The sequence below is a fragment of the Ascaphus truei genome, chromosome 1 (genome assembly GCF_040206685.1).
Source record: "Ascaphus truei isolate aAscTru1 chromosome 1, aAscTru1.hap1, whole genome shotgun sequence".
Classification (NCBI taxonomy): domain Eukaryota; kingdom Metazoa; phylum Chordata; class Amphibia; order Anura; family Ascaphidae; genus Ascaphus; species Ascaphus truei.
The window spans coordinates 347178488-347196315 of NC_134483.1; the positions used below are offsets into that span (position 1 = coordinate 347178488).

Sequence of the window (17828 nt, forward strand, 5' to 3'; positions counted from 1 at the left end):
ACGACCCCGAGACAATAATAATAATAATGATGATAATGATGATGCCCGCCGTGTCCCTGCGGAGGGCTGCAGGGGAGAGCAGGAGACGTGGCTGGGGCTGCTGCTGCTGCTCTGAAGCTGGGCAGGGGATTTGCTCTGAGAAAGAGAAGGCAGAGCTGGAGAGGAGATGTGATAGGAGGAGGAGAGAAAGCTACACACACACACAGAGAGCGAGAGAGAGAGAGCAGTGCCCGCGTGTGTGACTGATTCCCGGTGTAATTTGCAGCCAATCATCAGTAGGTGTCCACATCTCTGCATCCTCCTCACCTCAACGCCAATAGCTCTCCACCTCTCTCCTGCCTCCCTCCTCCTTCCCCTTTTCTCTCCCATCCCCCTCTTGCTTCCTACACCCCCCCCCCTTCCGCTCCTTTTCACAGCCCCCCCATGCCTCGCAGCCACACGCAGAGAGAGAGAGAGAGACTGACTCCCAGGCTGCCTCCCTCCCTCCCTCACACACACATCGACTGGAAACTGACGGGAGAGCAGCGCACAGGGAGAGCCAAGCTATACAGCGACACAGAGAGAGAGAGGGGGGAGAAGAGAGACCACCGAGAGGACAGCTGCACAATACACTCACCTTCCTCCCCCTCCTCTCTATTTTTTCTACCCTCAACCTCCTCCACAGCCAACATTTTACCCATAAAACATACAACGCCGCATCTGTTTGTCCCTATATAAAATATATATTTTGTTTACAGTATTTTTTTTTTTTGGGGGGTGGGAGGGGGGTAGGCTAATCTTTACCTTTAGTATTAAAGTGGGTCTCCTGGACCTGGCAGGGCATCTGGACTTGGTGTTGTTTCTTTCTGTCTTGTGCAGGGTGATGTGTGAGTAATTTAAAGGCAGGCTCGAGCTGGCAGCCTGTGTTATATTCTTCATTTAGTGGTAAGTACAAAGATTTTCTTGTTACTATTTAACACCTCTCTCTCTCTCTCTCTGCCCCCCACTCCCTCGTGTTTGTGCCCTTGCCCTTCAGAGTGTGGGGATGATTTGCTGTAACGTGGCTAATGCGAAGTGGTGCTGGATTCATTTATTAATTAATCTGCCCCTCCCCCTGGATGTTAAATATGACCTTTGATCTCCGTGTCCCCGGTAGCCAGAGCAGACATTGCAATATTGAACAATGCACAGCCACATCATGTCAGCAATGTAATAATTGGAATAACAATAATTATAAAGCGAGATCAACTATGGATAGCAGCGATTGTTTGTGTTCTTCTAGGTGGGGTATTTTCATACCTGTTACAGACCCCTGCTACCCATTTTTTTGCAAGTATTGTCTGCTTCTTTTGCATTTTCATAACTCCACAATTTAGAATTTCAATATTTTTGTTGTTGTGTGAAGTTAGTACTGGGCTCCAAGTCCCAGATGATTTGTTGTGGTTTTACATCTAGTGAAGCTGAAGGATCAGCTTTAACATTTGCAGTTGTAGTCACCTTTTCACATGATTTGGCATAACTAGTTTTGTGTGTGCATATGTGCAAGTTATTGCATGTGATTTGCTGTTTTGTATGTGGGAACTGGAGAATGTCCCATATAAGCATATTCTCCTTAGATTCTGTCTCCCTTGAATGCATTTAGCCTGAAGCCTTTTGGGGCAGCCTTTGTACTGCCATCAAACCTCTGAGTGTAAGAGTCTCAGCTCTCCTTGATGGAGGGCAGAGGCAGAGGTGCTTCCTCTTGGCATGGAGAGCGAGGTCTCTGTGGGATTTAAACGTACGTGTTCATCCTTAACCCCCACCCCATTTCCCCAGGATACTTGAAATATGTAGGGATCAATAATTTCTCCTATTCCCCTCCCCATGGATTTATTGACAGAAATCCCACTTTTCTTACCATGTAGCATCTGCAGAAGATAAAGTCTTGTACTGTACTCATAACTTGGTCTTTAAACGGTTCATTAATCTAATTACGTGTCTAATTACTGTAATTGATAACCATTTCGAACTTTGAATATTTGAGTCTGAAATAGTACTTGGCCTCATTTAATGTCTTAAGATAGAAATATCTGTTCATACCTTGGAGGCTAGTAGTGACATGTTTATCAACTAAAGGTATCTGGGAAAATATATATATATATATATATATATATTGAGCAAGGAGCTGAATAAAACAACAAATCTTAAGAAAAACAGATACTGTCTTTTGAGTTCATTTAGCAAATGGATAAGCATCATATGCAAAAGTTTGAACATCTTCCGTTTCAAAGATGAAAACAAATCAGGTCCAAGTACATGAATGTTTTCTTAGATTAACATTTCCAGTGGCCAAATGTGTTTCAAAGTGATAAGGCATCTTCTTTTAACCATTTCATGTGTGTGCAGGTGCTTTTGATGCTCACTGTGTGCCGCCACCAGGGCTTAGGGATGCAGAAGGCTCCTTATTCTGTGATTGTAAAGAGCTCAGCCTCGGTACAGCTGCTGGCTCTTAGATAACACCAAAAGAATATGAAATTGCCTGACTTATTTATTTTTATATCTGGCCCCCCTTTCTCATCTCTCCCTCGCATTGCAGGGGCCCACCTCCCCACTCCCCCACCATTTAAATGGCTGCTCCAATGGAGACCTGTCCTTGGTACATTGAATTAAGACCCTAGCAGCAGAGCCAGCTGTGCTGGGATTCAAACTAATGACCGTCAGACACAGAAGGACACTGGGGCAGCTGGCAGTTCCTATCTCTCCCTGTCTTTTTACTTCAGATTGGGGCAGGTCTGGGCTGCATTGTGCTAGCCTACAGTTTATACTGATGCATTGTCTACTTTCCCCAGAACTTAATTTGCTAATTTTCTGCCCATTTTTGCTCCTCCAAGACCATTTTTGTTTGCCGCCTTCCAACATTTCCGCGCGTTGACAAGACTTTGTTCATGCATTTTCATAACGTTGAAATGCCCTCTGGTTAGAGGTATTATAACCGTTTTCCATCTCTGATTTACATGTCTTTTTGATCTCCACTTTCTCCCTTGGCATTTATCAATACCCCCCTCCCCCCCAATCCCCTTCTCCTCCCTCTCCACCCCCCCTTCCTCCACCCCCTGCCACCTTCAGGTATTCCACCCAGCTATTAATGCTATTATGCAATTCAATTATGCATGGGAGTAAGGGGGAGGAGGTGGGGTGGGCGATATGGGGGAAGCCGTATTTATTAATGTCATGCAAATGATCCTGACAGTATATTTCTTTCTTCTCTCCCGTGCACCTATGTTTTTGTGCGTGTGTGTGGGACCGCTTCTCTTTGTGGTACTTGGAACAGTTGGCGTTTGGTGACAGGATGCAAAAGAAGATGCTCCGTGCAAAATTGCTGTCTGCTGAAAAATCACCTACACGGAAATAAAAAAAAAAGGGCACACACACACCTTAACAAAAACACCCCCTTCCCTCCCCAATTTTTTTTATTGCAAGTAACACGTCTCGTCCAGTAAATAAAAGGTGACTGAGTTCCCCTTCCTTCAGTGGTCCCCCCCCTCCCTCTGTGGTCCCCCCTCCCCCCCTGCCCTCCTCCTCGGCCATGTCCAACATGAACACCAATGTCTGCGTGGAGACCGGGCAGAGCCCGGCGGACGCCTCGGTACTCCCCAAGGACAGCCTGGTGGAGGGGGCCCTGAGCAGCCTCCTGGATTACAACTCGGAGATGGAGAGGTACCGCTCCTTCGCCACTTTTTACAAAACCAACGGCGGCTTCCCCCAGGCGGCCAAGATCGCCCGCATCACCACCCCCATCTTCCCCAGCGCCCGCATCGGCATGTCCCCGTGGAACTGCGACAACGCCATGCTGTGGGGGAGGAAATCCGCCGCCGCCGCCGCCGCCATCAACCCCCACCGGACCGCCATGCACCGCAACGACTCGCCGCGGCTGGGCAAGCCTGGCGGGGGCGGGGGGGCGCCGCCGGAGTCCTTGCAAATGGCAAATAACAATTTCCTCTCCAGCTTATCCCCGGAGCACTGCAGACCTTTGGCCGGGGAATGCATGAACAAGCTCAAATGCGGCGGCGGCGAAGCAGAGATAATGAATCTGCCCGAGCGCGTGGGGACTTTTTCCGCCATCCCGGCGCTGGGGGGCATCTCATTACCTCCCGGGGTCATCGTCATGACAGCCCTTCACTCCCCCGCCTCCGCCTCGGCCGCCGCCGTCACAGACAGTGCGTTTCAAATCGCCAACCTGGCAGACTGCCCGCAGGGTCACAACTCCTCGGGGGGAGCCGGCGGGGGCGGTAACCCGGCCAAGAAGAAGAGGAAAAGGTGCGGGGTGTGCGTGCCCTGCAAGCGCCTCATCAACTGCGGCGTCTGCAGCAGCTGCAGGAACCGCAAAACGGGACACCAGATCTGCAAGTTTAGGAAATGTGAGGAGCTTAAGAAAAAACCTGGCACTTCACTCGAGGTCAGAGGAGATGAGTCTTATTTCCCCTGCCTGCCCGGCTCCCTGCTCCCCTCCTCTTCCCCCCCGCCCCTCCAGTGCTTCTTGTCTGCCTTCAAGATGCACTACCCCTTTTCTGAAACCTCCTTCAGGTTGTAAGGTGGGTGCAGAGGTGCACCTTGTGTATAGAGAGATATTATGTGTGTGTGTGTGTGTGTGAGAGAGAGAGAGCATGCAGTTACAACTTGTGCTCACACCTATCAAACATGTAACCCTCCTTCATGCTCATTTCATGACCAGGTGAATGTGGGTGAGGGGGGGGGGGGGGGGGTGTCACCTTTATTCTGTGTGTGTTTCCTCTGGATTGAATGGTCTGGAAACCTGAATATTCACCATGTTTACTGAGCACACCTCTGCTTTTTTCAGTGTTTTCAGTTTGTGTGTTTAAACTGCTGTATTCATCACTCCTTGGATATAGGTCCTATTAAATTATGCGTTGAATTATTTGTTGGAACGTTACTGTTTTATTGTGTGAAAGAAAACAACGACATACTGTAAGGACCTAACCAGTGGCAATTAATTCATTTATTACTATTTTTCTTTAAAACTTTTTTTTTTAAGATATTATTTTTTTAAGAGCCACTGCCTTTATTTCCTTGTTTTTGTTTTCTTTGCTGCACTTTTTGTTCACTCTGGCGTTTTATTGGCAGGATAGTTGTACATGTGACCTTTTTCATGGCCAGCAGCTCAAAACAAAGTTATAGCTCCTTTATTAGGCGGCTAGTAATTTGCTTTAATATGGGCATTTGGTCCCAGACATTATTGGATAGAGCACGTGGCTTGTGTCAGTGCTACAAGTAAAGAAATATACATTTGCTGCCATTTCAGCATTCAAAACAAATGCCAGAAGTATATTTTTGGTAGATCTGTTGGATTGCTTTTTTTTTTTTTTTTAATATTAGAAAACAGTGGCCGATAATGTGTTGCAATTCATTTTATGGTTAACACTATATGATTTAGATATTTTTTTTACATGTGAGTGTATGCATATATTTCTACATACAGTTTGGGCAATTTAACTCTTGGTCTGTTCAAAAAAGATGTCACTGTAGAAAAGGTGAAGCAAATTCTGCCTCTGTTGCCATACATACAGGTACAGCATGGGAGGTTGGACAGTTTGCATTCATTCATAAATTAAGAGCTTAAGACTCATTCAGTAAAACCTAACTGGTGTACTATTTTCTATCTCAAAAGAAGCGAAAAAAAAGCATGAGTTACTGTATATAAAATGTTCCTCAACTCCTGCAATTATCATGCTGCAGATATGGGTAATAGAGTATGTTATTGGGGGTTTATACATGCAATCTGCAATTGAGATCTGTTTACTACTGCAAATGCATCTATGTGACTCCATGGTTTATTCTCAAATGTTGTCTTGTGGAACAAATAAGGTGCAGGATGCTGAAGGGCCTATGATTAACAAAAAAAAAAAGCTTTGCATTTAATGTATTAAATTAAGTGACCTGGTAATTGTTTTATTGATATTAATAAAGCCATTGAACTGCTGGAAAATTTCATCTTTCCCCAACCCCACAAAATCAATATCCGGTTGACAGGATGATTTATTGTGTGCGGCCCTTACTTTGTTGCCTTATATTATTGTTTGAGCGGGTCTGTTCAGCGGAAATGTAACCTCACCTAAAGCAATGTCGGTATGCTTTGAGCTTACTTTAGTTGTGAAATGCTGATAAGCACATTAAAGCGGTATTTAGCTCTCACAGAGCATAGACCTGTGTTCCAGCTTCCCAACTATGTAAGATGTGGGTAGTAGACCAGATTCTTTATGGAAGTCTTGCACTATGAATTTGTATTTTGAACCTATTATTGGCTTGCTAAACTGGTAGCTGGTTTCTGCTGCAGGCCTTTGTCAAACAACAACTAGTAATGAAAAAGAGACAGTCACGTCTGCAAAATGACAATGAAACAAGCACATACGAGATCTTTACTAAGGGGTCGCTTCTTGTTGCTACCACCTGCAGAGATTTATTCTGTTGTGACGGCATCATTTTTTTGGGGTGCTGAGTGTTTCAATTCAGTCTGATTTTGGTGTGTGGAGTTTGGCATGGCTAATAGACCAAACAAAGTGGTCTCCTGGTAATAGATTGGTAAATTGTTCAAATGACAGTGACAGCACCTTGAGAAACTTGTCAGCAAGTAATTTGTTATATCTCTTCACATTAAGCCTCAGAAATGAGATTGTAGGCTTTTCATGGCAGGGGCATTGTTATTATTAATATAAGATCATTGGCAGTTAGTCTTTAGTCTCTGAATAGTATGACTCTCTTTTTCTTGGTTACAGTCTGGTGATGTGTTTTCAAATTTACAGTATTATTTTACCAGATTATAAAGCAGGTCTTGTCCTGAGGCACTGAGGGACAGATTAACGTGAAGGTGCTATACTTCAGTTGCTCTAAAGTCTCATTAACTGTTAAGGAAATGTGGGCCTGCAAGTCTACCCACCATGTTAGAAGAATGAATCAGGCAGTGTGTTTCAGCCAGTGCATATGTCCAGCCTCCCAAACTGTGCCCCTGAGATGTGTAATCCAGATGTTACTGATGCCATCAGGGTGGTCCTCAGCCATACATGGTTTGTTGTCTAATGAACCCATGTTTGCTTGTGAAAAGGGTTCAGCAGCATTTAAATACAGCTTTTATGCCTTCTAGGAAGGAAACATTTTATTCTGTACTTAACATTACAGTGGGGGTACATATCAAGGGACACAAATGTTCTTTTTGCTGTTAAATTGGTGCATGGAGCAGCAATTTGACCATGTACTTGTAAGCATAATCATCACATTCTGCAATGATTCTAGGTGCACTTTTTGGAAGCTTGATATATAGCTCTCAGAATGCATAAAACTAGCAAATGGCTGTTTCAGCTAGCCAGCTTTCCTGGAAACATTATTGACTAGATTCTATAATTATTATAGCTATATGGAGATCATGTGAAGCAGCTTGTCTTTTGATGGAATTCCTTTCTGTCTTTACACCTTTTGACTATCATTGCATTTATTGTAGATCCTACTACACAGTCTTTTTTGGTAAGCAGCTCTTGGGTGCTCGTGGCAATAAAAGTGATATATATATATATATATATATATATATATATATATATATATATATAGCAACTGTAAGTAAATATATATATATATTATATATATATATATATATATATGCAGTGTTCGACAAACCTATACATTTGCTCGCCCCAGGCGAGTGGATTTAACCCCCGGGCGAGTAAATATTGGCCCAAGCAGCACACGTTTGGTACTAGGTGGCAAGTAGATTTTTTTGTGTGGCGAGTAGATTTTTTGGTGATTTGTCAACCACTGTATATATATATACACACACACAAATATTTGGTAGTTTAGATTGTGTATTTCTGCTTTTAAAATGGAGAATGTTATTTCCTCTCAAAAAATGTTACTTTGTTGAAAGTCCTTTTTCCTCATAAAGTAGAACAGCAGGCTTCTAATGTCTGGAATATCTTTTTGCTCATCATTAAAACCAGTGATATGCAGGTGATGTTCTTGAACTGACGTCATCCAAGAGGCGTGTCAGCTCAGTGTAAGAATGGTTCTTAGATATTGTTGTTGTTATTACATTTAAGAGACTAAAGAGTTTTTGACCCAAATCATATCTAAAATATATGAAGTTTCGAACACAGGATTTTCAGATTAGCCGAGTTTTCCACTGTATATTATTAAGACAACACTTGGTGTAGAAATCCTTTACGTATTTATTTCTTTTGTAAAATTATCTTGTTTTGCACAGTGCTTTCATTCATCCCTCCTACTGCCTCTGTAAGTTCTCCCTTCTTACCACTTAGACTGTAAGCTCTACGGGACAGGGGCTCCTTCTCCTAATGTTACTTTTATGTCTGAAGCGCTGATTCCCATTATGTGCTATATTATTATGTCATGTGTATTACTGCTGTGAAGCGCTATGTACACGGATACATACATACATACATACATACATACATACATACATACATTAAAAGGGACAGTCCTACATAGCAGGTTAGGAACATAACATTAAACAAGAAGATGTAAACTGCTTCTTTAAAAACATCTTATCACCCATAACTCTGAGTACAGCCCCTCTGACACTTTGTGACCATGTGATCACAGCATCAATGATGGAAGAAGGAGGTCCACTCAGCCGGCCAGATCACAATCAGAACTCCACAAGAGCAAATAGTATAATGGGAGACCCTGTGGCGTAGTAGCTATGCAATGAGGCATTAAAGGGGTTAAAATAACAGTTTAACTTATTTGCATTCTGTTAAAAATGAATTTTTTTCCCATTTCCCCAGGTCCGCTAAATTCAAGCACATCAGCTACTTATGTTTGTCTAATGGTGGCTTCCAAATGACTATACAAACAATGGACAAAACAGAAACAATTTACCAAGGAAAAAACTAAAGTTTACATTTTTTTTTTGAAAAATGCTTCTACTTGTCCATTTAAAAAAAAAAAAAAGTGCCAGCCACTTACATTTAACCTATTAACCCCTTGGGAGCCCCATTTCTACGTCATCGGCTTTGCGTGTTTTTGAGGGGCGATTGTGTTCAGCGCTTCATACGCGTTCTGGCTGGAAGAGAACTCAGAGGAGAAGTAATGAGATGGGGATGTGCCGCAGGGGCTGGGGCACTCAAAAGGGTTAAATATACCACAGGGCTTAGTTTACCTTTGTCCTAGGAGGGACTACCCCTTTATTATCTCACTATTAGATAATATTTTCCTACATGTTCATGCCATTTTGTTGTGTCAGCAGTTACTCATTTTAGTGGGGCAATCTTAACGATGCCTTCAGAAGGGTTAACAGATATTATTTTTAAAGACGGGTGCCCAATGCTACATCCAATTGACAAAACATATAAAGTTATAAGTATAAAGTTTAAATACTTCAATAATAATAGTAATTACTTGGTTATTTAGTTAAACCCTTTGGCCAAAGCGTCATAAGCCTGCATACCATCGTCAAGGTATAACCAAATTTTGCAGGTCCTAACACTAAACTGTGAAACCTTTCATTTTACCTCTGTATGAGGGGAAACAACCACAGTGAGTCCTGTCCATTCAGCAAAATGCTAGAACCTCCCAAGCTAAAAAGGTGGGGAGGGGTGAGCTCTGGGAGGAGGGGCCACTTACCTCCAAGCAACTGTTGCCAGTCAGGAACTAAATTAACACACACATTCCCAGCACGCTCTAAATCCAAAATCCACCACATGTAAATGGCCCTTCCTCCCAGAGTTCACCCCTCCCCACCTTTTTAACTTGGGAGGTTCTAGCATTTTGCTGAATGGACAGGATTCACTGTGGTTGTTTTCTCTCATACAGAGGTAAAATGAAAGGTTCACAGTTTAGTGTTAGGACCTGCAAAATTTGGTTATACCTTGACGTTGGTATGCAGGCTTATGACGCTTTGGCCAAAGGGTTTAACTAAATAACCAAGTAATTGCTATTATTATTATTATTGAAGTATTTAAACTTTATACTTATTACTTTATATGTTTTGTCAATTGGATGTAGCATTGGGCACCCCTGTCTTTTGTTTGTATACATTGGCCACGCTCAGTAGCACTCTGACATATATATATGTATATATATATATATATATATATATATAAAATGTGGTGGGTGCTGGAGTTAGAGCGTGCGGGTAATGTGTGTGTTAATTTAGATATTATTTTTAATAGGCTTTTACAATGTCCTGTGATGTAACAGAAGTGTGATTGCCAGCTGGGTTCTAATCGCTGTGCGTTTTCAGGCCATCCATCCAGGTTTTTGAAATTGGTACTCTTGATGTAGAAAGTGAAGTGGCTGCAGCTGTCCATTGGACTACCAGCCAGGCTAAAAGGGAAGACTCGGCAATGTTTTATATCAATCATTCCTGTATAACAACCTGGCCAGGATGAACATCTCACAGTGATTAGAAATCAGGTGATAATGTTCCTATTATTTTTGGTATGGTGGAGCATTATTATGATGGATCATAATATCATAGAGGAAACGTAACCCGTAGGAGTAATTATGTACATTGATGAGAGAAATAAGAGGGTCATCTATATAGCGTTTAGCTCATTTGAGAGAGGTAATGAAAGATAAAAACCATTCTGTTATCTGCATCAACAGGAATGTAAGAATTTTGTGATGTATGGCCCTTTATCAGGTGTAGAACAATAGATGGTAAGCTGCACACCAAAAAAAATAAAGTATAATATACTTTCAACAACCGGTGCTCCTGGTTCAGGGAAAACTGCCTGTAAATCCTGAGATAGTATGCAATTGATGATCTAGGGCACAATGCGGATTTTCAAAAGAGATTTAATTATCAAAATAGCACCAAATACGACACTTCGACCTTCTCAGAGGACTTTTTTCATGCCAGTCACTTGAAAAAGTCCTCTGAGAAGGACAAAACGTCGTATTTGGTGCTATTTTGATAATTAAATCTTTTTTGAAAATCCGCATTGTGCCCTGGATCATCAATTTCTTACTTCCTTTATCAGGTGTTACATTTCCCTTATTTTATCAAGTTGCACAACTGCATGGTGAGGAAGACAGGTCATCATGTTTATTCTAGACTTGCAGTGATTTGCTGGGGGAAATACCTTGGTATTTTAGAGTCAAAAGCTAGTAGAAATCCATAATAATTTGTGGTAGTGGGTACTGTCACCACACCACCTTTCGTTTAGTATTCGGTAGGTTATTTAAAGGCTGCAATCATGAGAGAAGTCCATTTTTCAGCTGAGATCTGTTTCAGGCTACAATTTTTACACAATTACTGCATTACGTGGACAGCATCTTCTTTAGTGGTTTACTTCTTAAAAGAGAGAGAAAACGTCTTTACGTTGGAGTTTTTCCCATTGTTGGGTTATCCAGAAAACCAAACCACGTTTGCAGCAGAATGTAAAATGGAATCACTAGCAAACACATGTTATGGAGCAGGGCCTGCATGTTAGAGGAGCAGAAATTGGGTTGATTAAGGGGCTCCTACTGTTCTTCTCAAACAGGGGTTTTAAGATGGATTTTCATTGTGAGCTACTGTATAAAAAGCCATCCTACTAATAGGTACATTTTGTATCTAGATAGATGTCTGGCAGATTGCAAGCCATGAGGAAGGTCGAAACTCCATTTTACCTTCAGAAACACATTTTTCATAGTCCCCCCCCCCCCCCTGCAAATTATGAACGTTTGAAATTGTCTCAAGCTTTGGTTCCTAATGTTCTCATAATAGGGATCATTGAGCTCTATATTTATACAGTTATGAAACTAACAACACAAAGCTCATACAAACCTCCCACCTCCACATACAAATCTTTAATAGTATAGTATTATAGGTATCTAATCGTAGTATTGTGTATCGGAAACAGAACTGCAACTCTTGAGTATAAGGCTGCGTCCAGGGTTGCAGCAGCCGTGCGGAGGCGCGCTGAGGGAAAGCGGGTGCTCTCCCTGGCCTTGGTTAGCGCGCCGTCGGGGGGCGGGCTAGTGACGTCACGGATCTGGTTCGCCCTCATTGAGCGAACCGCTCACGTGACTGGCCCTGCGCTCCCATGAGCGCGAAATCTAAAATTTGGATAAGACCTACGCTTTGGCACGCTTGCGGAAGCGTGCGCGAGCCCCTGCTAAAGCCGCTCTCATTGCGGCTGCAGGGACTCACTGGTAAGCGAGAGCGCGCCTCAGCACGGGTCAGCGCCTAAGCGCTGACCATGCCCGAGGCCTTACATAAAACTGCTAGGTTAAGTCAGTGCTTAGATTCCTTCAGGGACCAAGACAGAACTTGGTTTTAGGATTGGTGTTGATTTCCACACTTGCGTGTGAAAACCATCAGTGGGAAGGATACACAATGGGAAAGAAAATACATACAGTGTGCTGTCTGTTGTTAGAAAGTAAAAGTCGGATATCAGTGCACTGCAGATTGGATGGTTGTCCTCTTGATTGGTTTGGGGTCATACTCTGCTTCCTGTAATTGGAAGACAATTGGTCTAAGATGATAATAAGATACGTTTACAATCTTTATTTTTGGGTTCCAATATTAAAGATGCAAAAATCATTATATTTGATTAAATTCCCCAACATATGTAACTGCCTTTTAATGCTGTTAATTGTTATTTTCTTCTTCTTATTTTTTAATACTGAACTTCAGATTTGCTTGGTTAAGCTTTCGGGAAAGTGAAAAGTGGATTAAAGCAGCAGTACACATTTGTTTTTCTTTTTGCTAGTTTTATTTTGTAAATCTGATGCTTCATTCAGGAAATATAAGAGTTTGGGATATAAGAGCAATTCGTCGCAGCTCCCCTCCTCGCGCCCCTCTTTTTTGTACTAGAATACAGGGGCTCTTCAGAGCTGGAGCTCATGAATGTCTGCTCCAGGAACACTGCTTCCCGAATACTTACCAGTGATGGTGACGACGGTACTTCATGATGGATTAAATACCGCATGTGACGCGGTTCAATAGGTAGCCGCGATGGATGGCGTCGCTGCTTCCTGTTGGCCAAAGTGATGCGGGAGATTTGAACCTCCATTTTGTTTCCCCTGGAGGGGACAGTACTGTCGGCACCTTCTCTGGTAAGTATCTCGGTAACCAGGGGGCGCCCGGAGCCGAAATTCATGTGGTTCTACTCTGGAGATCCCCTGCATCCTATACATGTAAACAAAAGTGAGGGGAGGCTACCAAAAAAAAAAACTGGTTAGGGTTTCACCTCCCCCTTTAAAGCTGCAGTTCAGTCAATATCCTGCATGTGTTTTTTTTTTAATAAATCAGTTCTGTAGTAAGAAAAAATACTTTTAGCATTTTCTGTTTAAAAAAACAACAACTTTGAAAGACCAATTTTCTTGTATTCTATTTTAACAAGCATGCTTGTTCCTATAGCAACGATTTACATTCCCCATATTTAAAGATGTCGCCAAACGTTGCCGATCAATAGACAGAGAACGAATTGACCGGCAGCTATGCAGTTCTTTAGGTAATTAGAGATTGGCCACATGAAACTATTGAAGTAAAAAAATAAATAAAAAAATAGACTGAACTGCAGCTTTAAGTGTGTGCAAAGTTAAAATAGCGCTCTCCCCACCCAGTACACAGTGCAGTCTCATACGCCAAAGATATTAAGACAATAATTATTTCTAACACTATAACAATATTAATAAAAGAGCAGGTCTTGCCCAGGGGGAAGATACTAGCTTCTGAAGGGCGTTTGCTGGTTTAAACTCCCCTCATTCACTGGTTTTGCTATCATTCCAACCTTTTTTGGAGGGTTCTTCCTGTAATTATTCAAAATATTGTATTCTGCATAGGATACTACTTTCTTCGACCCAGAAGTGTCTAGAATAGCATTTTAAGAAACGTATCAGAAGTGTGGAATTAATTACAGTAGTTGCTGAATGCAGATTAGGTTATCTTTGGTGATACACAAACTTGACACATTTTTGGTGAAAAAAGAATGATTTGAATATTGAGAATCATTCATTTAGGGTTGTTTTGTGAATTATTTTAATGTATTTACTAGAAAATCTGCAAAAGAAATCACAACTATAATTCATAAGGCAGCTCACCTAACATACAGGCACACATTTGTATAACCAAGGCTTTTACTGTGGGATTATGCAAGTTTGTTGCAAAATTGTCCAATTTTTCTGCATATTGCTGTAGTATTTTAGGTCACCGTTGAAATGAAAAGATCACTTCAAGCAGCATGTTATGTTTCTGACACCACAGTGTAAAGTAAACAGTCTACAAATTTCTAACCATTTAAACATTCTTTTATTTATACAACAGAGACCCTGAAAACCTTATTGGAGCCTTCTAATAACTGCAATTTCCCCATGAACTAATGCACTCAAAAGCAGTTCTACGTGAGAGGATTACATGTTGATTTCTCATTAGAAACTATACCCATTGATGCAATGGGTATAAAACCATTATTTCCTGACATGGGCAACCATTTTTGCTATCTCCAAAAGGACCCAACAGGACCACAGCAGAGGCCACACATACTGTTTACTTTAAGGTGGTATTTCTAAAAACAAAAAGGTTTCCAAACCAGAGTTTTAAGGTTTACATACAGTACAGGTACAACATTAGGTTAACATGGCAGACCTGGTGAGGGGTTGCTATATTGGGATTCTCCTAAGGGCTTGTACCAAACGGCAACATGTAACCTGAATCTCACTGTAGATGTGCATTTTTATTTCTACGAAAGTACTGTAGCCAAGAAACTTGTTTAAGATGAATGAAAGTCCTACATTAGGAGACGCTCACTGTGCATTTCCAAACGTTTGGTTCTTTTTTTGTCCTGATTAACATAGTTTTTCATAAAGACTTCCCATGTTGTTCTTGATGTCACCCCCCCCATAGAGACCATGCTAAGATATGTATTACTTTTGCCAAGTGGAGGAACAATTCAGAGAAAGTATCAAACGGTGCAAGGTGTAGCGGTTACATCAAACTGTACATATCAACCTAAAGTCTCAGACTAGACTCCACAGCACCCAACATAAGGCCTCGTTCAGGGTGCTGGCTTCGGGGGCAGGGCGTGCTGACGTGCGTGCTGCCGTGAGCAACAAAGTATTCAATTTGAATACTTGTTGTCAGGGTAGCTACTGGGCTGCCTCCGAAGCCAGGAGTTGCTGCTGACGACAGCTTCAGTAAACGAAAATTTCGTTTCTTGGAGCTGAAGCAGCGTCACAGGGACCAAGGCAGCCAATGAAATCATTCTTCAGAATGATTTCATGACTGCAGCTTGGATACTTTACCCTGCGTCTGTAGCCCCGCCCCCTCCCCAACGCTGAAAAGTTTGCTGGGGGATAATCACATGTCGCCCAGCAAACTCCCAGCACTGCCTGCCTCCCGCCCTCCCTCCCTCCGAGTCCTCAGCTGGCAGCCTGAACGAGCCCTAAGAAGGATGTTCTCCAGGAGCTTTATTTTCAGGTGAGATGAGTCCATTTGGGGCAGCTTCCCTCGCAGACTGGACTCCGGGCAATCAGATCCTCACCTCCACACTCAGACAAACACAATGAGAATTGTAATGTCACAAAACACCCCCGAACTGCATGTCACACTTTAGGGGGAATTTACATGTATCACTTCTCCATCACCTCCTCTATAATTTGCTTTAACAGGTTCAGCAAATAAAAATATCACTTGTGAGCACATTAACATGTCTCAGACAGGTCTGTAACACTGCTTCCCTATTATCTCTTGGCATAAAGTGCTTCCACTGCTGCTCGGGATTCTGGGAAACGACATGAAAATTAGTACTTTTTGCTTCTTGACCATTTCAACGTGGACCCCTATAAGTATATACCTGCGTTATTACACAGCGTTTACATCACAGTCTGGGTATTTTTTAGTTCTTATGTATAATAAATACTTGCTTTAACTTGTTTTTACCCACCCAGCTCTGTTTAATTTTTTTTTTTTTTAAATGTAACTCAATATTTGATACATTTAAATTCCCCCAAAAGTGTGACATGAAGATTGTGAGTGTTTCGTGACATTTCAATTCTCAGTGTGGGTTGTTAAGTACGGTTTCTTAAGATGGGTGCTGTGGTGTCCAGTCTGCGGTAAGTGACTCAGACTTTTGCTTTATATGTGCAACTGTACACACGAAAAATGTTTGTTGAAATTGTAGTCTGCTGATGTCACTGTCCTCACTCTGAAGGAAGAGTAAGGCCGAGTCCATAGAAGGACAGGCCGCGCTGAGCCCCTCATTGAGGATGCCTTGAGAGGGGGCTCACGCGAGCGTCCGCAGGCGTGCTGAGGCTTTGGAATTTTCAGCCGACAGCCAAGCTGTTTTTCAGCGCACTGTCGGCTGAAAACATCCAATCAGCCTGAAGCAGCGTCAACGTCACGGCGCCGTGACGTTGACGTCAGTGCGTCACGGGCGATTGGCCCAGTGACGTCACTGCCCCGCCTCCAACCACCTCCCCCCGGCTCCCTTCGCGCACGCTGGCTCAGCGCACCTCGGAACTCCTCACCCCTCTATGGCCCCAGCCTAAGGCCGTGGGCACCGTGCTGAGCCGCGCTCATGCCCGGCAGTGAGCCCCTGCAGCCGCAATGAGAGCGGCTTTAGCAGGGGCTCGCGCACGCTTCCGCAAGCGTGCGGAAGCGTAGCCGACATTAATTTTCTAGTTTGAGCGCTCACGCGAGGGCAGGGCCGGTCACGTGAGTGTCACTGGCCCGCCCCCGACGTCACTGGCCCGCCCCCGACACGCCTCCGGACAGCTCGCGAACTAAGACCAGGGAAAGCACCCGCTTTCCCTCAGCCTCAGCGCGCCTCCGCACGGCTGGAGTCACCATGGACTCAGCCAATGAGGGTGAACTGCTCTCGGCCACACCCCCCGTTCGCCCTCTCTTGCCTCCTGCACTATAAGCAGGAATCGCTATTACAACGGTGACGGCTGACGTCACGCAGTCGCGTCGCCGTAGCCCTTACTATAAATGCAGCCTACGGACCCGCTCACTGCCTGCTACACGACGTGCGCTCGCTTACATGCATGCGCACATTCGCACACTTTGATGTTGATGTATGACAGTTTTCAGTCTACAAGCGTCTCCTGGCGGCGAAGTACAGCGTTGACACTGCTACACTTGAGAGAGACAACTTGAGTTGTAATTTTGTGTGGCAGTAGCGTCACGTGTATTTTGCCAGCCAATGAGTGACATGTAACAAAAGAAACACCCTACCCATGTCTCGGTCCCGCCTACAAGTCGCGTCATTCGGTCTGCTGGGGATGAGCACACATCTCCCAGCAGACAGAGTGAGCTCGGCCTAAAAATGATATGAATGTTATTCTGCTACAGGAAATAGCACCCACAGGCTCTCCTTGATTGTACAGTAGCAATCCGTTAAAAGTTAATTATTTGCAAGTCCGTAAGCTGTGTGTTGTTGTTTTTTTGTAAATGTAAGCATTAGAGTAGTTTTTGTAATTGGACGCTCTTCTATTTATTGTGTGTGCTGTTCAAAATTGATTTTTGGGTGGAAAAGCCCTGATAAAATTTGAAAGATTAACATTTTAGTGCGTTTCAACAATGCTGGGGCTCAGCATTTTTTATGTTTCAGGCACCAAATTAAACATGCTGCTCAATGTCATCTTCAGGACATAATGGCCCATATTTACTAAACAGTCTGCGTAAGAATTCTTCTGGCACAGCAAGACACTTCACAGTCTAGTTCAGTGAATGGGCTGTTAGATGTCTTCTAGCACTGGAAGGGGTCTTATGGCAAAACACAGTTTTAATAAATAAAGGCTAGATATTACAATAGAATAAATAGCTGTCCAGTATGCCAACAGGACTTTGTATTCTACTACAGTACAGACATGTCTTTCTTTTCTGTCCCCTTTGTACAAAAATAGGAACAGTA

At 43.1% G+C, this 17828-nt stretch overlaps 1 protein-coding gene and 1 long non-coding RNA gene across 5 annotated transcripts in view; one reads left to right on the plus strand and one right to left on the minus strand.

Moving 5' to 3' along the window:
• Positions 1–9679, minus strand: part of LOC142499495 (uncharacterized) — a 34911-nt gene extending 25232 nt beyond the window's left edge. The window contains exon 1 of the long non-coding RNA XR_012802690.1: positions 9607–9679. This is a non-coding gene — a long non-coding RNA (uncharacterized LOC142499495). The remainder of the gene's footprint in view (positions 1–9606) is intronic.
• Positions 119–17828, plus strand: part of CXXC4 (CXXC finger protein 4) — a 60971-nt gene continuing 43261 nt past the window's right edge. The window contains exons 1-3 of one of the 4 annotated variants that reach the window (XM_075608885.1): positions 119–275; positions 859–924; positions 3290–4703. In XM_075608885.1, coding sequence (XP_075465000.1) covers positions 3545–4549 — 1005 coding nt within the window. In that variant the 5' untranslated portion in view covers positions 119–275; positions 859–924; positions 3290–3544 and the 3' untranslated portion in view covers positions 4550–4703. Of the gene's footprint in view, positions 276–327; positions 925–2511; positions 2942–3289; positions 4704–17828 lie in introns of those variants that run through there. The other 3 variants (XM_075608875.1, XM_075608902.1, XM_075608893.1) reach the window with 3 other exon arrangements.